Source organism: Pipistrellus kuhlii, unplaced genomic scaffold (genome assembly GCF_014108245.1).
Source record: "Pipistrellus kuhlii isolate mPipKuh1 unplaced genomic scaffold, mPipKuh1.p scaffold_m20_p_6, whole genome shotgun sequence".
NCBI classification, from domain to species: Eukaryota; Metazoa; Chordata; class Mammalia; order Chiroptera; family Vespertilionidae; genus Pipistrellus; species Pipistrellus kuhlii.
This window is the reverse complement of record NW_023425562.1, coordinates 57,345,460-57,371,048: the sequence shown is the minus strand read 5'-3', so window position 1 is coordinate 57,371,048 and position 25,589 is coordinate 57,345,460. Positions and strand designations below refer to the sequence as shown.

General features: G+C 42.1%; 2 protein-coding genes across 14 annotated transcripts in view; both read left to right on the top strand.

Annotated features, from left to right (window-relative positions):
• The first annotated feature begins 1,883 nt into the window (after positions 1-1,883).
• On the top strand, positions 1,884-16,310 carry FASTKD5 (FAST kinase domains 5). 4 transcript variants are annotated; one of them, XM_036418245.2, is made up of 3 exons: positions 1,951-2,002; positions 5,607-5,650; positions 13,602-16,310. In XM_036418245.2, the coding sequence occupies exon 3, from the start codon at positions 13,639-13,641 to the stop codon at positions 16,090-16,092; it is 2,454 nt and encodes an 817-aa protein (XP_036274138.1). In that variant the 5' UTR covers positions 1,951-2,002; positions 5,607-5,650; positions 13,602-13,638; the 3' UTR covers positions 16,093-16,310. The 4 variants fall into 4 exon arrangements, with proteins under 4 accessions (XP_036274139.1, XP_036274138.1, XP_036274136.1 ...); XM_036418244.2 differs by lacking the exon at positions 1,951-2,002 and adding an exon at positions 4,438-4,523; XM_036418246.2 differs by lacking the exon at positions 5,607-5,650 and having other exon boundaries at positions 1,884-2,002.
• UBOX5 (U-box domain containing 5) overlaps positions 1,884-25,589 on the top strand; it is a 38,521-nt gene continuing 14,815 nt past the window's right edge. For 4 of the 10 annotated variants that reach the window (XM_045574191.1, XM_045574190.1, XM_045574187.1 and 1 more), the window contains exon 1: positions 4,419-4,523. The gene's annotated coding sequence lies outside the window, so the exon portion shown is untranslated. Of the gene's footprint in view, positions 2,003-4,418; positions 4,524-5,606; positions 5,651-22,502; positions 22,533-25,589 lie in introns of those variants that run through there. The other 6 variants (XM_036418257.2, XM_045574188.1, XM_036418258.2 and 3 more) reach the window with 5 other exon arrangements.

The following is a 25,589-nucleotide window of genomic DNA, read 5'->3' as shown; positions in this document are numbered from 1 at the left end:
TTATTTTTTTTCCTGATCACCAAAGTAACCTTTATTTTTTTTAATTTTTATTAATAAACCTTTATTGTTCATAGTGATGTCTTTTATGATAATTTTTTTGGCACCCTTATACCCCCCCCCCCCCAATCAAGAATGTATTAGGCGCCCTGGCCAGTATGACTCAGTTGTTTGAGGGTTGTCCCATGCACTGAGGTTGCCAGTAGATTTCCATGCCTGGATTGCAGGCTTGATCCCCAATAGGGGGCGTGCAGGAGGCAGCTTATGGATGTTTTGACAGTGTTTCTCTCCCTCTCTAAAATATATATATATATATATATATATATATATATATATATATATATATATATATATTTTTTTTTTTTTTTTTTTAAGAGATGCCATAGTTCAGATTCTAAAAAAAGACTATTATGCTACAAGCAACCCAACCTGAATTACAGGCTTATTTTTTCTAACCTGACAAGTCTGGTAGGCATTCTACGTGTCATAGGTGTTGGTTCATCAAGGACTCAGACTGTTCATCCTCTTACTTTCATATTCTTGCTGTTTACACCATGCCACAGGTGGCTGCCACAGCTCCAAGAAGGCATTGAGACAGCACTACTTTATCATGAAAGTAAAAGCTTTCCCAGAACCCTACTAGCATGTGTTCCTTTAAATTTTGTTTGCCAAAAATTAAAATTCTTTCCATTTTAAGTGAGGCTGGGACATTGAGTATTTGTCAAGGAACAATAGGATTGCCTTGGCTTCCTCTGAGTAATGTGTGTGGTCCATCCCCTGGGGTTGAGCCCCCTGCTCTCTCTGGGTTCTACAGACAAAGACAGAATCATAATCAACAATTAACTGTGTGCCCTGATCTGGCCCAAGTGAGAGTACCTACCTGAGCAGTGGTGTCAGTGGTCTGAGGCCCCAAATGTTCAGACCTCTGCAGAGCTCAGGAGTTGGAATGCCAGGCTTGTCCACCTCTTCCCTTGCAGTGAAGTATCCTGCCTACATTAGTTTTGTCTCGGGTCTCCTTTGTAGCCCTTAAGATGAGTGGATGAGCCTGGCTGGCATGGCCCAGTGGTTGAGCCTGGACCTATTAACCGTGAGGTCATAGTTCCATTCCCAGTCAGGGCACATAGCCAGGTTGCAGGCTCAATCCCCAGTGTGGATCCCCACTGTAGGAGGCAGTAGATCAATAATTCTTTCTCATCATTGATGTTCCTATCTCTTTCCCTCTCCCTTCCTCTTTCTTGAATGAATGAATGAATGGATGAGCAGCCAAGGCACTGACAAGGTATGATGATCCTGACCAGCAGCTCTCCAGTGCCCCCAGGAAAGGCTGTCTAGGGCCAGGCCCTTCTGAAAGATCTCGATGGAGACTCTTCCTTGCCTAGTTTTTTCCATACCGTCTCAGGTATGAGCTTTCTACTTAGGAAGGTGGAGGACCACCCTGGCTCCTCCATCATAGGACTGCCCTCCTCAAGCTCCAGCTCCTCACATCCATTTCTCCATCTATCCATCACTAACTCTTCTCTTGGGAGAACTTTATGATTACATTTATTTTAAATGGATCATTTTCCTCATTGCATAGCCAAGAAATTGGGCTTAGAGAGTTTATGTGATTTTCCCTGAGAAAAATCAGGGAAAAGACTTAACACCCTGAGGAGTGGTCGGGATTCGAACCTGGGCCTTGGCTATTAAATTACTTTCAGAGTGGTGTGTCTTTGGCTTATCCCGAGGAGCTGGTAGGCAAGTTCTTTAGCATCAGCCAAGTTCTAGATTCCCCCGATTCCTCAACATCGTCCTTTAGTGGAAATCGTCAGTGGAAAACGTCCTTGAAAAACGCTAACAGTCTTTTGAGCCTCGGCCGCACCCGTCCTTCGCGTATCAACCGGAAGTAGCGGGCAGTTGGCCGGAAGTGGGGCTGTGAGGGGCAGGTGTACCTGGAGAAGTCGCCGTGTAGCCGCGCTCCGCGGGGTCTGTGATCTGTGATTGCGGTGTCCGTGCAGGCCGGGCCCAGGTGAGTGGCGGCGGCTGGGTAGAAGGGCGCATCGGCCTCTCCGTGCAAACCTGGCCCGCGCGCGCAGAAGCCGTGCCTCCCCGCACTTCTCCGTGGGTGTGACGGGCGCTTCTCACAGGCCCGGCTCTGGAGAGAACATTGGCGACCCCAACCGCCCCGGAGTTCTGTGACCTGGCGAGCGGCTTACCCGAACCTGTGTTTTTGAGCTGTGAGCCAGAGAGAATAACAGTGCTTGTCTCACAGGCCTGTGGTGAGAGTGTAGCGAGATGCACCTCCTCCCACTTCAGTGTGCGTGCGGGTCCCGTGGGGATCCTGAAGATTCCGATTTTGTAGGTCGGGTGGGGCCTGTGATTCGTTTTCTTACCGTTTAGCTTCCCTGGTGAGTCTGATGCGGCTGTTCCTCAGTATTTTGAGCAGTATTTTGCTTAGTATCAGGGATGGGGTGAGTCTTTAATATCAAACGGTGTTTTCTTGTGCTGTGTTTTTAAGTTTCAGGTTGCACAAGCCTAACTAAGGATAGTATTGAGCCCCACTCCCTTTTTTCTCTCCAGGAGTAAGACAAATGATTACCTTTTCTCTTCATGTACAAACCATGACACAGCTCTTCAGGAAGTTTGGGCCCTGCCTATGCCAGTTAGGTTCTACTGAGGTGATACTTCATTGCTCACTCGCTGTGGATCCTCGGATAGCGCTCATCCCTTGGAGCTGGTAGCCAAGTTCTTTAGCACAGCTCATGTTTTATGCTTTAGTTATGTGCTGCTGCTGTGATATGATTGCATGTTTTCTGTACTTTGGGCACACTGTGAGTAGTTATAACAGCTACCTTTCCAGAACTAGATTCTGCAACTCACTGCTCGGAATGGCACTGGGATGACTTTACTACTGCCTGATAGGACAAAATGAAACCTGAACCGGGCCCCGGGGCTGGGAAGGAGACCTCCCCCCAAACCCCCAGACCCAGGGGTAGGTGGCTGTGGACTTGGCCCCTTTACCAGGGGGGCTAAGGATCGACTCCCTCCTCCCCTCTCCCCCCCCCTTTTTTTTTTTTTTTTACTAAAAACAAAACCCCCTGCCGAAGCCGGTTTGGCTCAGTGGTAGAGCGTCGGTCTGCGGACTGAAAGGTCCCAGGTTCGATTCCGGTCAAGGGCATGTACCTTGGTTGCGGGCACCCCCCCCCCCCCCCCCGTAGGGGGTGTGCAGGAGGCATCTGGTCGATGTTTCTCTCTCATCGACGTTTCTAGCTCTCTATCTCCCTTTCTCTCTGTTAAAAATCAATAAAATATCGATGTATTTTTTTAAAATGTTAGATATTTCTCTTAGTAACATTAAAAAAAAACACAAAAAAACCCTGAAGACTCAGTGCCATATACAGTACAACTGAGAAAGTGAGACCTTTGTTAATTATACAGCTCTAATTTGTCAGTTTGGCTTTCTTCCTGATTCATTGGCTTATTTTTCTTTCTCTTACTCCCCCCCCCCCCCCCCCGAATTATTTTTCTATTCCCCTTGTCATTCATTATGTAAGTAAGTCAACTTTGATATTGAAGAATTTGGAACTTCCCCCTTCACTTGCCTGAAATACTGTATTGTGCAGCCTTGCAAATTTAGGAAAACTGATATAAAATCAAGTGTGTGATGGAGTTAACACTGATAGGTACTTGGACCATTTATTTGGGAATTTTCCCACATAACTGGGTACAGCTACTTCTCTCTACCTGCATGGGTTTTGTCATTTCTCTGCTAGTCCCATTCAGATGGGCTGAGAGAACATGGGTTTCTGCTTTTTGTTACAGTCAGAGATTGTTTAACGATGAGTCTTGGCTCTAACAGAATTATCTGTGAGGCCTTGCCAGACTATATCTACCCCAGACCTTTCTTGTCATTCTGATAGAGAAAAAGTAGTTTTTAGAAGGGGAGGAGAAGGCTAAGAACGCTAAAAGAGTTTCACAGATTATTGTGATGTGCTGTTTTCTCACCCATAAGCATGGAACCTAGAATGAAGTAGAGGGGATAGGCTTGTTAGACTTGATTTTGGTTTGCACGAGTGCTTTACCTTCCTGTAAGCTGTGTTCCTGTGTGGAAATAAGCATAGAAGCATCTAGCCCAGTTAGCATCTCTATTAACAGCTAGGGGTCCATACTGTCAGCCCCTAAACCCTCACCATGGGCTTAAAGCTTTGTAAACTGATCAGGAGACTCCAGCACCTAGAAAAAGTTAGTTGTTTTAATTCTTAGGGTTGCCCAATAAATTATTTACTAAGAAGAATAGGTTTTGAAGTATCCATTTATTTGTGGCAATTTTATCAGGATATAAGAGGTTTAAACCTTTCTAGCAGAAAGATCAGAAATCAGAATTAAGGAATGAGATCTGATAACTGGTAAATTGAAAATGCTGAGAGTGTTATATACTTAATCTACAGTTAGCATGGCTGCCTTCTTCCACCTGGCTCTCTAACTCCTGGACTGTAGTTTAAAGCGAAGCTATTCGGCCTTGCTCAGACCTGTACCTGGAAAACAGAAAGGTAAGAACCTCACTCCTGTGAAATCACATGATTCAGGGTGATTTGGGCAGTGCTGTTCAGAACAGCCATGCTCCAGGGGTCTCCAGGGTCCACTCTGGTTCGTAAGAAACCCTAAAGAGAAGGTAGGAAGCAGGGTATACTTGGGGCACTTAAACTAGGAAAGGGGCTTTGTGAAATGATGCCACATATCTTTGAGTCTTCATAGAGGCATCAGGAGTTGTTGGGCATCTCATGGTGTTCTCGGCTTTCTTAGGGATTCTCTCGGAGTCCTTAAGTAAGGAAGAACTAACTCAGCTGTGTTCTCTTACCTGGGTGACACATCCTTACCTCCTTTCTCCCCACATTTTGCTTTGTTAGTTCTGTATCGTATTTTTTTCCTTTTTTGCAGATATAAGACCCAACTTCCGAAGTAGTTACATTTCATACCTGTATATAGAGATATTAGAGGCCCAGTGCCCAAAATTCGGGGTGGGGGGAGTCTCTTCAGCCCAGCTTGCATCCTCTCCAATCTGGGACCCCTTGGGATATGTCTGACTGTTGATTTAGGCCCGATCCTGCAGGGCTCCTAATTGCTTGCCTAATCACCTCTAACTGCTCCTCCCCCACCACCAGCCTGATCGCCCCTCACTGCCTCTGCGTGCTGGCCTGATTGTCCCTAACTTACCCCCCTGCCAGCCTGGTCGCCCTTAACTGCTATCCTCAACCCCACCCCTGCTGCCGGCCAGGTCACCCCCAACTGCCTTCCCCCACTGGCCTGACCACCCCTCACAGTCCCCCAGCTGGCCAGGTCGCCCCCAACTGCCCCTCCCTCCCTGCAGGCCTGGTCGCCCCTAACTGCCCCCTCCCTGCTGGCCTGGTCACCCCCAATTGCCCCTCCTTCTGGCCTTGTCACCGCCTACTGCCCCCCTCCCCTGCCAACTTGGTCACCCCTCACAGCCCCCCGGCCAGCCTGGTAGTCCCACATAGCCTGCTGTTCAGTTGTTTGGTTGTTCCCTCACTAATCCCTCTGTGGCCTGGTCCCCCCACGGAGCCTGCTTGTGAGGGTATGACAGTCAATTTGCATATTACAGCTTTATTATATAGGATGGTGTGTGTGCACTTAACACTAAAAGTTCTGTGATGAAAAAGTAAGTAGCTACTGTTTGTTTATCTGCAGTTTGGCTCTGCATGCCTCTAAGATTATTCTGTTATCATTTCTGCCCATTCCGTGGGCATCCATAAAGAAATTCTAGAGACAGTAAAAAGTGCTTGCACTGGGAATAACTTTTCAACATTTTCCTTGAATATTAAGGTTACTTTCTCTATTCACTGATTATCTTCTCTTTTTTTTTAAAGATGAGTTTTGTTTTTAAAAATATATATGTTTTATTGAGTTTTTACAGAGAGGAAGGGAGAAGGATAGAGAGTTAGAAACATTGATGAGAGAAAAAGAAATATCAATCAGCTGCCTCCTGCACACCCCCTTCTGGGGATGTGCCTGCAACCAAGGTACATGCCCTTGACCGGAATAAAACCCAAGACCCTTCAGTCCACAGGCTGACACTCTATTCACTGAGCCAAAATGGTTTTGGCTGATTATCTTCTTGATGAATACTTTAATCTCCTGTTAGCACATGCATTTTGTAAATTTAAATTTTGTCAGTTATATATGGATATGGTTTACATAGTCAAATAGTTTGATAGAGCTTATAACACTAAATAGTAATTTCCTCTTTCTCTCCTTTTAATTTTGTTTCCTAGAGGCACTTTCAACTGTGTGTCTGTTTCTTTGAGCATTTATCGGTATACTAGAGACCCAGTGCATGAAATTTGTGGGCAGGGGTGGGGGGTGCGTCTCTCAGCCTGACCTGTACCCTCTCCAATCTGGGAGCCCTCAGGGGATGTCCAACTGCCAGTTTAGGCCCAATCCCTGGGTCTTGAAATCTGGGACATCTGGCTCCTAACTGCTCACCTGCCTGCCTGTCCTAACCACTCTGCCTGATCCCCCTAACTGCCTTCTCCTGCCGGCCTGGTCACCTCTTCACTTTTTTTTTTTTTTTTTTTTTTTTTTAATATTATCCCCTTCACACACAATTATATTTGACTTCCTTATTGTCTTCTCCCTGTCACACAATTTTTCTCTCTCCTTTATACAACACTTTTTCCTTCTGACTCATCATTTATAAACTTTTCTTTCCTCCTTATTTCCTACTTCTGTTCCATCATCTTTCTTCCCATCTTTCTCCTATCTTCCCTCCCTCCCCACATTCCTTCTTTCCTTTATCTTTACTCCTTCTTTCCCTCCCCTTTTCCTTCCCACCTTAATTTTTTTCTTCACTTCCTCCTCGGACCTGCTTTGCTCCCTCCCCTATTTCTTCCTCCCCATTCTCCTTTTAAGCTCTATCGGCTCCCCTTTAAAACTTTTCTTCCCTCCCTCTTTTTCTCTCATCCACATTCTTCTCTACTTCCACTGTTTTAATACCTAAATACCTGCCTAATTATTCACTATCATTTATCTTTTTTTTTCTTCTGAATCCTTTTAAACTCTGTCCCCAGTACACAACTATACTTGATTTTCATTGTAGCTCCTACAGTTCACTCACACATCCTCTTCCTTCTTTTTTTTTTTTTTTTTTTTTTTTTTTTTTTTTTTTTTTTTTTTTTTTAAATATATTTTATTGATTTTGTACAGAGAGGAAGGGAGAGAGATAGAGAGCCAGAAACATCGGTGAGAGAGAGTCATCGATCAGCTGCCTCTTGCACACCCCCCACTGGGGATACACCCGCAGCCAAGGTACATGCCCTTGACCGGAATCGAACCCGGGTCCCTCAGTCCCCAAGCCGACGCTCTATCCATTGAGCCAAACCGGTCTCGGCTCCTCTTCCTTCTTTAACTCTGTTCTCTACTGACTCCTTTATAAAGTTCTTCCCTCCCTCCTTTTCTTCTTAAAGCTTCCACTGGAGAGGGGAAGCGTTAACTCCCAACCCAGGGCTCGGCCCTGGCCAGGCGTTTGCCGCTCCCCCTTCCCCGGCCTCCCCACCACTGTCCTCCTGTTCCCCGCCCGCCCGGGACACCCGGCCCAGCGTGGGTGGCTGAGGCCCACACTGTCTGGGCACTTCCGCGAAACAGGAGCAACTCCGCCCAGAAGGTTTTGGATGGTCCTCCCTTCCTGGACCTGTAGGTGGGGTTCCCCGCCAGGCGTACCTGCTCTGCCCCCTTGCAGTCACCACCCCATTCCATGTGCAGTTTCCTTCCCTTTTCCATTCCTGCGTATTTTCTTGTTCTCTTTCTGTATTTCTGTTTCTCCTTTCGGCCTGTCTGCATGCAGGCCTGTCTTCCTCTCCCTCTCCTTTCTTTCTTTTTTGAAAATATATTTTATTGATTATTTACAGAGAGGGATAGAGAGAAACATCGATGAGAGAGAAACATTGATCAGCTGCCTCCTGCACATATCCTACTGGGGATGTGCCCGCAACCAATTCCTTGACTCTGGGGCCCTTCAGTCTGTAGGCCGATGCTCTATCCACTGAGCCAAACTGGTTAGGGCTCCCTCCTTTCTTATCCCCTCCTATTATATTGTATCCTACCTCGGACCTTGCAGCTGCCTGAGCAGAGGGCGGGATACAGCCTGCTGATCCAGTCATGTTGTGATGCTATAATGGACAAATTTGCATACTATTCCTCTATTATTAGATTAGATTTATGAATAACATTTATGTTGTTTTTTTTATTTCTAGGTTATCAAATTAATAGCTATAAAAATATTTTGACCTCTTTATTGAGGCTCTAGGTTTCTTGTATCATTATCCACTTTCCCCTAATCCTCTTCACCTCCCTTTATCTTCCAAATATAGTTTGCTAGTATTTTTTATTGTATTTTTATTGATTTCAGAGAGGAAGCGAGAGAGGGAAGGAGAGAGATAGAAACATGAATGAGAAGCTTTGATCGGCTGCCTCCTGCATGCCCCACTCTGGGGATAAGCCTGCAACCCAGGCATGAGCCCTGACCTGGTATCGAACTGTGACCTTCTAGTTCATAGGTTGATACTCACCACTGAGCCACGCTGGCTGGGCCATTGACTTTTTTTAGGGAGAAGGGAAAGGGGAGAGGGGGAAAGAGAAAAACATCAATGTGAGAGAGACACATCGATTGGTTGCCTTCCTCATGTGCCCTGACTAGGGTTGGGGATGAAACCTGCAATCCGGGTACATGACCTTGACCAGAAATCAAACTCTTGACCTTTTGGTGCACAGGACAATGCTCCCTGAGCAACACCAGCCAGGGCTGGTTGATTCTTACATGTACCCTGACGAGATCAAACCAGCAATCAGTTTAATCAGGAAGACACAGCAATCAGTTTAATCAGGAAGACACTAACCAACTGAGCTACTTGGCCAAGACCAGTTTACTCATAATTTTTAATTAGGTTGATATGCAAGGTTTATATTAATAAGATTATATAAATAAATATTATTTACAGTTGAGCAGGGAGTATATTACAATATAACATTTTATTTTTTATTTTTTTAAAATATATTTTATTGGCCGAGACCGGTTTGGCTCAATGGATAGTGTCGGCTTGGGGACTGAGAGGTCCCGGGTTCGATTCCGGTCAAGGGCATGTACCTTGGTTGCAGGCATATTCCTGGTAGGGGGTGTGCAAGAGGCAGCTGATCGATGACTCTCTCTCATCGATGTTTCTAGCTCTCTATCTCTCTCCCTTCCTCTCTGTACAAAATCAATAAAAATATATTTAAAAAAAATAAATAAAATATATTTTATTGATTTTTTTACACAAAGGAAAGGAGAGAAAGAGGGACAGAGAGCTAAAAACATTGATGAGAGAGAAACATCGACCAGCAGCCTCCTGCACACCTCCCACCAGGGATGTGCCTGCAACCAAGGTACATGCCCTTGACCGGAATCAAACCCGGGACCTTTCAGGCTGCAGACCGATGCTCTATCCACTGAGTCAAACCAGTTTCGGCTATTATAACATTTTAAAATTTTGTGCAACTTTGTTTTCCTGGAGTTAATTTTTGTTATAGTTAATTTGTTTGGTTTTCAGTCTCCCTTACCCCAGGTATCACTTAGAAGTATAAATCTGCTTTCCCCAGTAATAACCATCTCCTCCTGCATGAACTGCTTACTCTTTATGTCTGCTCACAGCTCTAGTCCTAGAATCTTTTCTCTTTCTTCTTTTTAAACTTTGCCTGAGGATATTTTCCCACTGATTTTTAGAGAGAGTGGGAGAGAGGAAAAGATAGAGAAATATAGATGTAGTGGTTGTCTCCTGCACACACCCAGACCTTGCCCTGGCCAGGGGAGGAGTTTGCAACCGAGGTACATGCCCTGGACCGGAATCGAATCCAGGACCCTTTAGTCCTCAGGCCAACGTTCTATCCACTGAGCCAAACGGGTTAGGGCGTCCTGGAATCTTGTTTTCATTTTTATCCTGGGGTTTTCCTTTCCTTCTCTCCTGTGACGAACTCTAAAATCTGGATCCCATATCTCTCTTCCCAACTTTCAGGTCTTCAGTGTGATCTCTTTGCTTTGATACTGGGGGCATCTTGTAAACCCTCACCTTTATATACATTTCCCTCTGAGGTCTTTGTTCTTTCTGTGAGTGATATAAACTAACCATAGTGATAGTTAGGGTCCCAGACCACTAGAGGTGGGTGGGGCTTTTGACCTCATCAGGCTCTAATCCTCTAGCTCTCTGGCATCCTAGAGATTGTTCAGTGTCTTCCCTACTTCCCTGTCTGCAATCTGACTCCTCTCATGCCTCTCCAGTATACCAGCAGTGTTAGTTTGGGACTGTATCAGACAGTCCTTGATGTCAAACCCACTGTGTGCCTTGGCTGTGTAACCTTTGGCAGGTTTCTTCATCTTGTGAAGTCCTCTTTTCCTCATCAACAGTAGGGAGATGATAAAACCTACCGTACAGAAATGTTATAAGAATTGGAATCAATGCAGATAAAATAGCTCATAAAATGCTTGGCACAGAGGAAGCCCTAAGAAAAGTGTGGCTCTTGTTTTTTCCATATTGGGACTTTGCTTGCATTTTTACAAATGAAGAAAGTGCCACATTAATTCAAAACATGGGTTATACACCAATGAGACATTGATGTTCTAGGAAATTATTCTGCCTTGTTACTTTGAAAACTATGCATAGTAATTTTATTAAGTATTGTTAGGTAGTATTAATTGAAGTAATTTAAGTGCACTTTTAAAATTATAATTTATAACGATATTAGTTAAGTTAATCCATATATTCTTCTGTATTATCACTTTTAACCCCCCCAAAATGTGGGAAAAGTTAATTTAGCAAAGGTATTACAAAGAAGCAATGTATTTTAGGTGATGGCACTCATTTGTGTTCTGTTTGTTCCACTGATATTTGTATGTACTTTTTTATGTACTGTGATGCCTGCTACACAGTTACTCTGTAAACCAGCCTCCTCCTTCTGGATGAACATTTGGTTTTTTTTTTTCTTTTTTTTTTCCCCTTTTTTTAAAACAGTTTTTTGTGTAGATAACACAGCTATTTTTGTAAAATAATATTTTGTCTTTTTTTTTAGTCATTTCTTCAGATCTACTTTCTAAGATGAGATGAAGGACTACAGATATGAATAGTTTTTTACTTTAGTTGTACATTGTGATGTACTAAATTTACATTCCAGGATCCAAAACAGGTCTTTTTTTTTTTTTTTTTTTTAATATATTTTTATTGATTTTAGACAGGAAGGGAGCTGGGGAGAGAGAATCATCAATGATAAGAGAGAATCATTGATTGGCTGCCTCCTGCATGCCCCACACTGGAGATCGAGCCCACAACCTGGGCATGTGCCCTTGGCTGGAATCGAACCATAACCTCCTAGTTCACAGGTCAACACTCAACCACTGAGCCATGCTGGCCGGGCCAAAACAGGTTTCTTAACAGCCCTGTTTTGTCAACTGGAGAGTCTCATTACTTGCTCTCTTTTGATTCTACCATGCCTGTGCTGCAGTATTAATTGAAATTCCTAGTGACTGTTTTGAGGCATAAATTGTCAATTATCATCTAAATATTAAAGGAAAATACAAAATTTAAGTATTATTTTCCTAATGTTTTCTAATTTTAAAAAAGTTGGCTACACGCATTTGTAGGAATAAACTTCAGGTAAAGGGAAACATAGTAGATATTTTATGCTTTGTAGGCCATATATTTTCTGCCACAGTTGCTCAGTTTTGCTCTTATAGAGAAAAAGTAGTTATCAATAATAATGCATGGCCCTTGCTTGGTCAGATGATAATACTTTACTTACAAAAATAGGTGGAGGGCTATTTTTGAGCCATAGTTTGCTGATACCTGGTCTATGGCATCTGAACCCATAGATTGAAACTTGGTGTGCAGAATGGGTCCACAGGCCACAGAAGAGAACCAAATGTATAATGATTTCATGTGAAATAATTCACAAAGAAATTGGAAGCACACATTCCTGCCATCCAGAGAAGCCTTTCTAGCTGAGTTACCTGAACAAAGTCACTAAACTGCCCTGTGAGCTCTGGAAGGAGGCTGATGGGAGGTGGGCAGGCATTTCACCCTTTGCACTCCGAACCATTCTGGACATTGGCTACCAGCTACTTGACGCTACTTTGCGAAACGTGTGTTGAGTTAACTCGATTCCCCGTAATCACTAATAAACTGCAATGTCCCCCCTGAGAGGGGACATCCGAGTGATATGCTAGAATTCCGATGTCCCCTGAGAGGGGACAGCGGAGTGCAAAGGGTCAGAAAGTCATTCTGCTTCCCTCAGAACCCTCAAGGGATTTTCTGCAATACCGGCTCTATCTGGTCCATATTTTGGCAGCTCAGGGCTACCTGGATTTTTGCTTATTAGGCTTTGGATTTCTTAAGTGGAAGGAAAGACAACAAGCATTTAGAGAAAGCAGGAGTTGCCCAGCTGGTGTGGCTCAGTGGTTGAGTATCAACCCGGTCAGGGCACATGCTGGGTTGGGGTGTGCAGGAGGCACCATTGATGTTTCTGTCTCTCTCTCTTCCTTGCTCTCTAAAATCAATAAAAATATATTTTTTAAAAAAAGTTTTGTTCTTTGGGAATAGGGAGGATTATTTTGAGTACAATTAATTAAACTTTATACCAAAACCTCCTTTTACTTTTGGTATTAGCATAGCAGCTTTTACCAACCTTTTTTCTCTATATGGGTCTTTTATTCATTGGTGTCACAGAGAGGGAATAGGTTGCTCACTTTTGTTCCCAGTTTTTTTTTGTTTTTAAAATATATTTTATTGATTTTATACAGAGAGGAAGGGAGAGAAATAGAAACATCAATGAGAGAGAAACATCGACCAGCTGCCTCTTGCACACCCCCTACCGGGGATGTGCCCACAACCAAGGAACATGCCCTTGACCGGAATCGAACTCCAGACCTTTCAGTCCACAGACTGACACTCACTCTACCACTGAGCCAAACTGGTTCTGGCTTTTTTCTTTTTTTTATTTTAAAAAATTAATCCTCACCCAAGGATAAATTTCCATTGATTTTTAGAAAGAGTGAAAGGGTAGGAGAGAGAAACATCAATGTGATTGGTTGCCTTCCACATGGGCCCTAGTCAAGCCAAGGTTAAGCCAGCAACCGAGGTTAGTACCCTTGACTGAAATTGAACCTAGGACCGACACTTCAGTTTGTAGTCCGACACTCTTATCACTGAGCCAAACCAGTTAGGGCTCCAGTTTTCTTTTTGAAAATTGGCTTTCCTTCCTCTTGGAAGTTAGTAGAACAGATGTCTCTTCTCTGACCATCACTACATTTACCATGAAGGCCGTGAAGGCAGTCTAGAGGTCAGAGGAAGTACAGAAGGAAGTCTGGACTGAGCAGCATTCTGCAGATCTGCCTAATAGTACCCTGGTTTTGAGGTTTTCTTCTGTCTATGCAAGTCACAGAGTTTATTCTTGATGTATGCTGTCTTTTGATTTGGGCATCCACTAATGTTGTATTTAAGTGGACAGAAAGTTTTAGCCCATTTTGTATAATGTATAATTGTTGGTATTGTGATAGGTGGAAGCCACTTATTCTTCATCTATCCTTTTTTCAGTATCTGGCACCAATTCTGGCCCAGTCATTTGTGATCCATGACTCTTGTGATATGCCGAAGATTTCCAGGCAGTTTCTGTGGAACGCCTCCCTGTCCAGCTCTAATCAAGCACCATATAAACAAGAAATTGCCTGGTCAGACCTGTGAGGACTGTGTTCTGACTGCCAAAACGATCAGTATTGACACCAGAATGGCAGCCACTCTTAAATTAGTAAAACCGTTAGTATATCGAGCGTTTTGCAATCCTTTTGCCTACAGTGCAACCCAAAGTGTGGCATATTGGAATGTGGGAAGCTACACACGGCACAGGGGACAGGACCCTCCAGAACACAGCAATCTCTGCCATCCTGCCAAAAAAGTTGAGAACATTTGTAGCACCTCCTCTTCTCAGAGGATCCTGACAACCAGCAGAGCCCTCTTGGGTTTGGAATTCAGCAGGGCTTCTGCCTCTAAAGCCAGCACGTTGAAACTGGGCTCACCTAGGGCCATGCAAGTTGATGAAGAGGATGTAGAAGTTTTTGATTCCTTTGAAGACCCCCGAGTTTTCCTACAGCTAAGACCAGAATACCAGCTTCACAGCTATAACAAATCTGAACCTTGTCAGCCCCTATCTGTTTCAGAAGGCGAACTAATTTTGCACAAAGTCACAGTTTATCAAGATAATCTCCAGCCTCAAATCATTGCCGATTATTTCTGCAAGCTGAGCTCTATGCCTGCAGAACAACATCCTGTTTTGTTGTCTAGTGCCAAATTTGCATTACTCTGCAAGCTGAGTGTGAAAAACATACAGCTCTTTGATACCCTCGATCTGATCAATATTTTAAAAGCGTTTGTCAGTTTAGGAATCCCTCATTCCCACTCAATGCTAGATGTGTATGAAACCAGATTTTGCCATAAAGTATGGGATATGAGTCTGGATCAACTACTCCTGGTTGCTGATCTCTGGCGATACTTGGGTCGCAAAGTACCTCGTTTTTTTAAAATCTTTTTTAGTTACCTTAATTTGCACTGGAAAGACCTATCCTTGTCTCAACTGATTCACCTGATTTATATTATAGGTGAAAGCCGTCAAGTACCCCAGGACCTAATGCAAAAACTGGAATCATTGATCCTCAAGTATATAGATTTTATCAATATAGAGGAGGCTGGTGCAATCTGTTTGGGGTTCTTTAAATCAAGTAGTAGTCTCTCAGAACTTGCCATGCGAAAAATTGGAGACTTGGTGTGTGCTGATATGCAGCACCTGAGCAGTTATGCCTTAGTAAACATTCTTAAAATGTTCCGTTTCACTCACGTGGATCATGTAAATTTCATGAAGCAATTTGGGCAGATTGCTCCTCAGCGAATTCCTTCCCTGGGAGTTCAGGGTGTCATGCACTTGACTCTTGCCTGCTCTGCCTTACGCTTCCTAGATGAAGGGGTAATGAATGCTGTGGCTGCTTCTTTGCCTCCTAGAGTATCATACTGTCGAAGTAAAGATATTGCCAAGTTTCTGTGGTCATTTGGAGCTCTGAATTATAAGCCACCCAATGCAGAAGAATTTTATTCTAGCTTGATAAATGAGATTCACAGAAAGATGCCTGAGTTCAACCATTACCCAGAACACCTGCTCACTTGCCTGCTGGGCCTGGCATTTTCTGAGTACTTTCCAGTGGAGCTCATCAATTTTGCTTTGAGTCCAGGGTTTGTTAGGTTAGCTCGGGAGACAACTAAGTTTGAACTCACTAAGGAGCTGTATACCCTTGATGGTTCAGTTGGCATTGAGTGTCCAGATTACAGAGGCAACCGTCTTAGTTCTCACCTTCAGCAAGAGGGGTCAGAAATACTGTGGAATGCAGCTAAGAAGGATATGTGCTCAAAACCTGAATTCCTAGAAGCTCTGTTTTTACTTGAGACCATGTTGGGTGGGCCCCAGTACATTAAGCACCATATGATTTTGCCCCATACCCGGTCTTCTGACTTAGAGATCCAGCTTGATGTTAATATGAAGCCATTGCCATTTAACAGAGAAGCCATATCCTCTGAAGATTTACTAGCCAAATTAAGGCTCAAACATGTGGGAATCAGTCTTACAGATGATTTGATGAATCAGTTATTAAAGGGGAAATCAGGAGGGCATTTCCAGGGGGAAACTGAGTCAGAGACTGGGCAACAGCCCATGGAATTAGAGAAGAAAGCAGCCATTCCCTCGGAGGCCTCTCTGTACAATGTGGCTGGCAGATTGGGGGCTAAGGAGATGGTCGGCCAATGCCCGCCAGCCAGCATGCAGGCCCCACAAGTGAAGCTGGCTATTCAGTTGACAAACAAGAACCAGTATTGCTATGGTTCCAGAGATCTGCTTGGACTGCACAATATGAAGAGGCGGCAGCTGAATCGGCTTGGGTACCGTGTGGTAGAGTTATCCCATTGGGAATGGCTCCCACTACTGAAACGAACTCGCTTTGAAAAGCTGGCATTCCTCCATGAGAAGGTGTTCACCTCTGCTCTCTGAAGGACCTTTGGGCATTTCTGCTTATAAATGCTGTAGATATACACTGTACCAGGTATTGTGAAACACTTATAAAAGCTAGAACGTAGGTTTGTAATAAAATTATCTATTGAGGAGACCTACTTGTGTCCTTATCTGTGGCAGATTGAAGATAGTATATGTTATTGTGAATTAATTGTAACCTAATTTGTGCAGGTACATAACAAACATCTTAAAATGTCCTATTTTCAATTTCTCTCATTTTTTTGTCTGTGTTTATCAGCCTTTTCTGATTGCTCAGCACTGTCAGCAGGTAGGAGTGGCGGCTGCCTGCCCTGATTGCACCTCGGAGCTTCACCTCCCTCTGTTCCTGAGGGGCGATCGGGGCAGCAGCTGCTGCTCGAACCTGCTGCTGGCGCCGGCCCCACTGGCTCCATGCTGTTAGTAGGTGTGAGTGGGGCCGGCGCCATCAGCAAATGGGAGCAGTGGCAGGGCTGCCAGCAGACAAGGGCCCCGGGGGCCGCAGCAGGAGGGGCTGGGCTGATGTGTGGAGGATGAGCCAAGACTTGCCCCTGTGCCTACTGTAGCCTCATGGCCCACAGTTCCTTTCAAGGTGCACAAATTCGTGCACTGGTCCCCTAGTCTTATATAACTTCACTTACATTTAAGGATTTTCCCCCATGCATGTTTTTTTCTTCACACCCTCCAAAATTAAAGTCCTTTTTATTCTTGTTTAGATTTGGTTGGTTGTCCCTAGTTGCTGATTCTTCCTGCTTTAAAAAGCCATTTCAGAATTAGTGAGCTTACTATCTTCCTCTTAGCCCTGTCTTCTGCATTTTGACTTCTTTTTTACCCCTGGAATATTTTCTCCCTAAAATTGAACTTAGTAGAATTATATGAGTGCCTGTTGGATCAGAGGTTCTCAAATATGACCAGGCAGAATGTTTTTCATGGCAAGTAGCTCAGCTGAGAAGGAAACTCATTACTGCCCTTAACAGGAGCAGTCTGGCTTGGTTGTATTAGAGCCCATTTATGATTGTATATATGTAACAATACAAGTAGCATTTGTAAATACTGGGGAGTCTCTGAGAATTTCTCTTAAAAAGGATCCTTCTTTCATTACTAGGCCTCCTCATTGGCCTGGACTGAAGGGTCCTAGCATTGATTCCAGTCAAGAGCACATGCTCACATGCCAAGGTTGTGTACATGAGGCAGTCTATCCATGATTCATCATTGATGTTTCTGTCTCTCCCTCTCCCTTCCTCTCTGAAATCAATTTTATATATATATCAAATTTTTTTTTTTTAAGAGGGTTTGGACCTGGCTTTGTAGGCAGTTGGAACATCATCCCATGCACTGAAAGGTTGCAGGTTCAATTCCCAGTGTGGGCACATACTTAGGTTGTGGGTTTGATCCCTGGTCAAGATGTGTGTGGGAGACAACTAGAAAACTGATTGATGTTTCTCACATTGATGTTTCTCTCTACCTCTCCCTCTCTCTCTTAAATCAATGAAAACATATCCTTGGGTGAGGATTTAAAGATAAATAAAAGATTTTGTATGTCAGTTGCTGGAGAGAGAACAATTAAGACTAGAACTGAAAAATCACTAATAAATTTGGTGACCAGGATATTACCAGTAACCCTAACAGTAGCAGTTTGAATTGAATTGTCGGCAAAAGCCAGATTGCACAACTGTTGAATGAGAGTTAAGGAAAGGGTTGCAAATGTTGAAGCAGTTCTTTGAAAACTTTTGAAAAGGAGAGGAAAACTAGCAGAATTTAGAGCAGGATTAGAATTGTTGGATAAAATACAGGTTGCCCAGTTAAATATAAGTTTCAGATAAGTAATGAATAATGTTTTGTGGTAAATTATACATCAAATTGGCCATTTTAAAAAAAAAGTGTACAATTCAGTAATTTTTTAGTGCATTGATATTGTGCAAGCAATCACGACTATTTAGTTCTGGAACATTTTCTTCACCCCAAAAGAAAACTCCATACCCATTAAGCAATCACTCTATATTTTCCTCTTTCCCCAGACCCTGGCAACTACTGATCTGCTTTCTGTCTATGGATTTACTTACTCTGAATATTTTTTAATGAAATTATATAATATGTACTTTTTTTGGGGGGGTCTGCCTTTTATGTAGCACCATATTTTCAAGGTTCATCCATGTTATAGCATATACCAGTACTTCATTGGGTAGATATACCATATTTATCAGTTCATGGGTACTGGTTTGTTTTGGCTATTATAAATAGTGCTGCTTTGACTATGTGCAAGATTTTATTTGAACATCTGTTTTCAGTACATTTGAGTATTTTTACCTAGGGGTGAAATTGCTGGGTCATACGCTAATTCTATATTTAACTTTCCTACAGTGGCCATACCATTTTAAATTCCCTATAGCAATGTACTAGGGTTCCAGTTTTGCTAACACTTGCACTTGCTATTTTCTGTAATTTAAAAAATATTCTGGTAGTTCTGAAGTGGTTTTAATTAGTATTTCCCTGGTGACTAATGGTATTTAGCATTTTTCAGTCTTTTAAAAAATATGTTTTATTGATTTTTTTACAGAGAAGAAGGGAGAGGGATAGAGAGTTAGAAACATTGATGAGAGAGAAACAGATTAGCTGCCTCCTGCACACCCCCTACTGGGGATGTGCCGGCAATCAAGGTACATGCCCTTGACTGGAATCGAACCTGGGACTCTTCAGTCTGCAGACTGTCGCTTTATTCACTGAGCCAAACAGGTTAGGGCTCAATCTTTTTTTCTTTTTCTCCTCCCTCAAGGATATGTTTTTATTGATTTGAGAGAGAGAGAAAGAGAGAGAGAGTGCGCGTGCGCGCGCGCGCACAAAACACAGCAATCAGTTGCCTCCTATACATGCCCAACCAGGGATCTAACCCTCAACCTGGAAGAGAGAGGGAGAGATAGAAACATCAATGATGAGAGAGAAGTCCCTCACTGGGAATTGAGCTCACAATCTGGGCATGTGTTTTTTTTTTTTTTTTTCTTTTGTTTTTTTTAAAATATATTTTATTGATTTTGTACAGAGAGGAAGGGAGAGAGATAGAAACATCGATGAGAGAGAGTCATCAATCAGCTGCCTCTTGCACACCCCCTACTGGGGATATGCCCGCAACCAAGGTACATGCCCTTGACTGGTGTTTGTTAGTTTTTTAATATATTTTTATTGTTTTCAGAGAGATAGAAACATGAATGATGAGAATCATCTATCAGCTGCCTCTTGCACGCCCTACACTGGGGATTGAGCCCACAACCACGGCATATGGCCTGCCCGGGAATCAAACCACAACCTTCTAGTTCATAGGTTAATGCTGGACCATTGAACCACACCAGGTGGAGAAGGCAGAGTTTTTTAATAGGCTGTTGAGGGCAGAAACTTGAATGTTGTTTCCATGTTGAGGAAAGTGTCTAGTAGTCAGAGATAAGTTGAGGATTCTGTAGAGAGAGGCAAGAACAGATGGAATAAGGCCTGAGCAGAGGGATGAAGTTAAGGTCTCATCTGGTTTCCCACAGAATTTTGCTGGCACTACTATTAAGGTGTTGAGTAAATGGTATTAGAACTCTGTCTGTGTCTTTAAGAGTCTGTGGATCTCTTTAAAGTAGAAATAATACCCAACTATGCCTTGCTTTGAACCTATGAATTTTTAAAAACTGTCTTGTGCTTAGCATAGTACCTTGCACATATTAAACCTTTGAAGGGTAAATTGGCTCCAAGTGAGTAAGATTGCAGGCTTCTTTTGGGCCCATAGCTATGTTCTGGTCTCTGTGTACCTCTTACTAGTGGGTGTCTGTGTGGGATAGGCTGGGACAGCTATCTTTCATTTTAACAAGCTCTAAGAAGAATTCACATAAGTCAGTTTTGGTTTTTTTCATGGATGGACAAGTAACTCAATTTTGAAATTATAAGAAGCATTGTACTTCTTTAAAAGCTGAAGTACCCAATTTATAAAATTGCTCAGTGCATTGGTATTCCACCCACACTTTGAGGTTAAATGCTTTTCTCTTATTTGACAGGTAATCTTTTCTTCTTCTTCTCCTCCCCACTCCCACCCCCACCCCGTAACCTGCTTGAGCCTAGACTTCAAACTGCCAGAATTACTTCCCATTACATTTTCGGGAGACTACTCAGCTATGGCAACTTCTTTGTAGGCCAAAAGAAGATGGCTGCTGAGGTGTTCAATAAGTGTCATGGTCACCTTATTCTCTTCAAAATTATCCCTCCACACTTCCCCACCCCTAAGTTCTGAGTTCTCAACAACAAAAAGGTTTGTGTAGCTGCTTCAAGCTCCAAAGAAGCACAGACAGAAACCTTCCAGATAGGCTGACCAGCTTGTCCCAGTTTGCCCTCCTGGTTTTAGTGCTGAGAGTTCCACATTCTGGAAAGACCTCAGTCCTGGATAGACCACATGGTTGATCAGCCTACCTTCGGGTCTCTTCTCAGTACTTCCCTTGCACTTTTCCTTACTCGGCCTGACTGCTGGGAGACAGAGAGAAAGGTCTGTCTCCGTCTGGACATCCAATCCTATAGGGGCTGTCAGTTAAAAGAAAAACAGTGGGCATGCAAATAGAGTCATATTCCTCTCTGATACCATCCTGAGACCTCAGGAACCCATGCAATTATTTAACTACTTACATCAACTTAAACATGAAAGGAGAAAAAAAAAAGCTTATCTGACTAATATATTGTATATTTTAAGTTTCTGCATGTTCACTGTTACCTCCCAAACTCTTCAACGTGTACATATTCTTAATACAGATTTCTAACTAATGTGTGATCATAATTCTATTTTGTATTCTTTTTTTTATATATACATATACATGTATATGTAGTGTTTTCCTACATAGTCATTTATCATTTAAGTACACCAAAAATAAATGTGTCACTCAAGTTTATTTCTTATAATGTGGGCAGTGGAATTACGTAACTGGAGTCTTCACTTGAGGGGTTTAGAACTTAAACACTTCCGTGGTATTAGAGTATTTGGACATATAAAGTAAAAGGCTTCTTAAAGGGCCGTACAAGACATCCTTGTGAGGGAACTGTTCTGTGTCTTGATTATGGTGGTGATTACACAAATCTATGCATAGAATAAAATGGCATAGAATTAAGCACATAAGCACATACAAATGAGTGCATGCGAGACATGAAATCTGAATAAGATCCATGGATTATATCATTGTCAATTTCCTGGTTATGTTGCTATACTATAGCTATGTAAGACCTTATCATTGAGGGAAACTGCTTAAGGGTGCATAGATCTCTCTGTATTGGTTATTATGACTATACAGGAACTTACAGTGATCTTAGACAGTTAATTAAAATTTTTAAAAATGAAAGATTTCTTATAAGGTAGCTTTGAAATCCTTGTGAGAGATTTGGTTATATATTAAACATAGTCCATTTTTTTTCTTCCTCATCTTAAAGAATATCCCTCCCTCAAAAAATTTAAAGGAAGAAAGTGTTAAGGGGAAAATGATATTGCTAGTTTATTTCGAAGTAGTTTGTACTTTGATACTCATTTAAAAAATATATTTTATTGATTTTACACAGAAAGGAATTGAGAGGGAGAGTTAGAAACTTCGATAAGAGAGAAACATCGACCAGCTGCCTCTTTCACCCCCCCCCCCCCCCCACTGGGGATGTGCCCACAACCAAGGTATGTACCCTTGACCGGAATCGAACCTGGGACCTTTCAGTCCGCAGGCTGACACTATCCACTGAGCCAAACCGATTTTGGCACTTTGATACTCATTTGATGTCTTCAGGAAGCCATTTGCAAAGATAGCCCCTTGTGTGGTACAAAAAAAGATGATAGTAACACATCAGCTAGAGAAAAGGAAAATCCCTGGGAGGGCAAGTGCTTCTGAGTGGTTCAGAATTGCTGTTGTTATCCAGGAGGTTAATGACAGACTTTTCATTAGTGTCATTTCTTTTCCTGGTTTTAAGCTTTCTATGACTTCTCTCTGACCAGTGGCTTTCAACTTTTTTTACAACCCTTAGTAAGAAATACCTTTTACATCAAAATCCAGGATGGGAAGGAGGGAAGGAAAAAGATTTAGATATCTATATCTGAAACAAAAGTTTCACAAAACACTTTTCATCCTCAAGTGTGCTACACTCTGACATTTTCTTTCTATTCTTAATGTTTTTCAGTGTGGATTATGGCTTAGTAATTTGAGTTCATGATTCTTAAACATATTTCTTTATTTCAGAGAGGAACGGAGAGTGAGAGAGATAGAAACATCAATGATGAGAGAGAATCATTGATCGGCTGCCTCATACACGCCCCCTACTGGGGATGGAGCCTGCAACCCAGGCATGTGCAAAACTGCTCTTCTCCCGTCACCCCAGGCGGTGAAGACAATGGTTTGCCAACTACAAGTAGATGATTTTTGATCTGTGGTTTGGAAAAACAATCCCTAGGCCACCAGGTAAAGTAGTGTGGAGCCCCCTGGCACAACTTTCAAGGCCCTCACCATCTGGTTCCCTCTTCCTTTCCTGCTCTGCCTCCTCCTTCGCCCTCTAGCTAGAGGCATATTCAACATTTCTTGAACCTGCCTCACACTGTCCCATCTCTATGTCTTGACTCTTATTGTCCTCTCCCTAGTTCCCTTCCTCTTCCTGTTTTCTTGAGTCTTAGCTCCTATAGGCAAGCATATATTGTCCATTGTACCATTCGTATGTCCTCTCTGTCACTCCTCAGAAATTGCCCATGAGGTCAGGCATGTGTCCTAGTTGTCCCCAGTTCTAAAGTTACTCCTGTGAATTCTTTCCTGACTTCTGAGTATACGTTTGGCTAGTGTTTTTCAATTTTTTTCCTCCACGAGTACAATCAGAAATACATTTTATATTGAATCTGATATATACATTTGCTGTATATATTTGTATGAAACAGAAACAAAAGTTTCATCACATAATGCTATGTGCACTTTAATATTTTGTATTCTTTTTTTATTCAACCCATGACTTGATTTCAAAACCACAAATTGAGAAACATTTATTTAAGCCATTCTTACCCACTCTGTCATCTGCAGAGAGTTCTGTTATAAACCTTTACTTTCCATAATCACTGTTAGAAGGAAGTCTGTAGTACTTCAAGACTTGCAAACAGGACCATGAAGTTAAAATTAAAAAACTACATATTAAACCAAACCTACACATTTCAAAATAAAAACCTTAATGCTTATTAAAAAAGCAATTATAAAATTATACTCATGGTACAGTATATTGTCATTAAGGTACATTAAAAATACATAAAACTACTCTATGCTGTTTGTGGATACACACATATCTATACTGATTTGAATGAGAGAAACCAACTTCACATACTTGCTTCTTGATAAAAAGGGAGAAGAAATAGGATTTGGTGGTGGTTTTTGTTTATGTCTTATAAATTTTGCTTTTAACACTGATATGAGAAGCAAACATGCTGAAATGTTAACATTTGATAAATCTAGGTGGTGGATATATTTTATTTATATTATATTAATTATATTATACTATATTATACTATACTAGAGTCTCATGCATGAAATTCGTGCACAGGAGTGGGGGTCTCTGCCCAGCCTGCACCCTCTCGCAATCCTGGACCCCTCGGGGGATGTCCAACTGCAGGGGGATGTCCAGCAGTCAGACATCCCTCTTGCAATCCAGGACAGCTGGCTCCTAACTGCTCTCCTGCCTGCCTCCTTGATTTCCCCTAACCACTCTGCATGCCTGCCTTATTCCTAACTGCCTCTGCCTTGCCCCTGCCACCACAGCTTCATCTGAAAAGTTGTCCGGAAGTCCAGTCTAATTAGCATATTATGCTTTTGTTATTATAGATTATAATCTTTACCTTTTTATCTGAAATATTTTGTAATAAAAAGAAAGATAAATCTCTATAATGAAAATTGACATATCTGCTTGTAATCCTCTGTTAAGTTGCTATCTTATAATGCCATTATTATCTGGCTCCAAGCTACTAATCTGAACTGCAGGGAACTTTAATATCTCATTTAAAATTAAATATGAGCAATCAAATTTAGTTCAATTTGAATAACATTTAAGGAAAATCTGCCACAATCAAATAGAGCCTATCCTAGGAATAAAAGTAAAGTTTAAAATTAGAAAAATGTGTTATATCTCAGTCTGTTAGATAAGAAAAATAATAAAACTCAATATGCAGAGAAAATCAGAACACAAAGAATGTTGCTGTTGTTTAATATGTTGTTGTTTTTTAAATGATTTGAGAGAGAGAGGAAAGGAGCCGGGTAAGGATTGGGGAAGGGAGAGAGGGAGAGAAACACAGACATTGATGTGAGAGATAAACATCAATCGGTTGCCTCCCATACCCACCGATGGGATAGAGCCCAAAACCTTGGCATGTGCCCTGACCAGGAATCAAACCAGAGACCTTTCAGTGCATGGGATTATGTTCAATCAGCTGAACCCTACAGGCCAGGGCCATAGTTTTTTGGTGTTTGGTGTTTTTTTTAACTATGAAAATTAGAATGCTTTGTTAACATAAGCAGAGTATTTCTATCTGTACCATCAACCTTATGTTCAAAGATGAAGCACTGGAGTCATCTATTATAATGGGAGCAAAACAAGTAAAGCAACTCTTATAATTCTGGAGGTTCTAGCTATGTGTAATAATATGAGAGACAAATGAGTCACCATTTTGAGAAAAGGGCTCTCGTTATTGAGATTGCAGAAGCCTCGAACATAAACAACCAAAAATCTGTTAAAAATCAATGAGTTCCATCAATGCGACAACTGAACACATAATGAAGATACCAAAATGAAAAGCTTTCCTATATATAGGAATAACTGGCTAGATAATTAATGGGATAAAATAATCCTATTCATAAATAGCAAGCTTAACAAGAAACATGTAGGAACCTTTTAGAAAAAAAGTCAAAACTGTACTAAGACACAGGATAAAGTTGCAAACAACCTAAATATCCAACAAAAGGAAAATGGTTTATCATTTATATACCGTCCTGTTTCAAAATTATTTTAGGGTAGCTTTCACAATATATACTGTGACATAAAATTAAGTGAAGAATTCAGGTAAAGATAAATTTGAGGGATAGACCACAGACTTTATTCTGAGCTTTGTAGCAGCCAAAGTAAGGATGATCATGATAAATTATATAATTCATATTTATACCATAAAATATCGAGTTGATTGGAAAAAATAGCTGTTCCTAGTACTGAGACTAGCGTGTTCTCATGTTCCCCAAAAGAAGATAACTGCTGTGTAGAGATGATCCTTTTGATAATCTAATGCAGCAAACAGCGCTGGGCTTTGTAGAGCTGTTTCTACTGAACTCCTTGCTAAGGGGCCGCATAGAACCAAGCTCTAACAGTTTGGTAAAGATGTTTGCAGTGGAGCCGAAACTGGTTTGGCTCAGCGGTAGAGCGTCAGTCTGCGGACTGAAAGGTCTCAGGTTCGATTCCGGTCAGGGGCATGTACGTTGGTTGCGGGCACATCCCCAGTAGGG

Excerpts from the sequence above, each read along its gene's own strand:
- FASTKD5 (XM_036418246.2), top strand. The coding sequence starts at position 13,639 with ATGACTCTTGTGATATGCCGAAGATTTCCAGGCAGTTTCTGTGGAACG.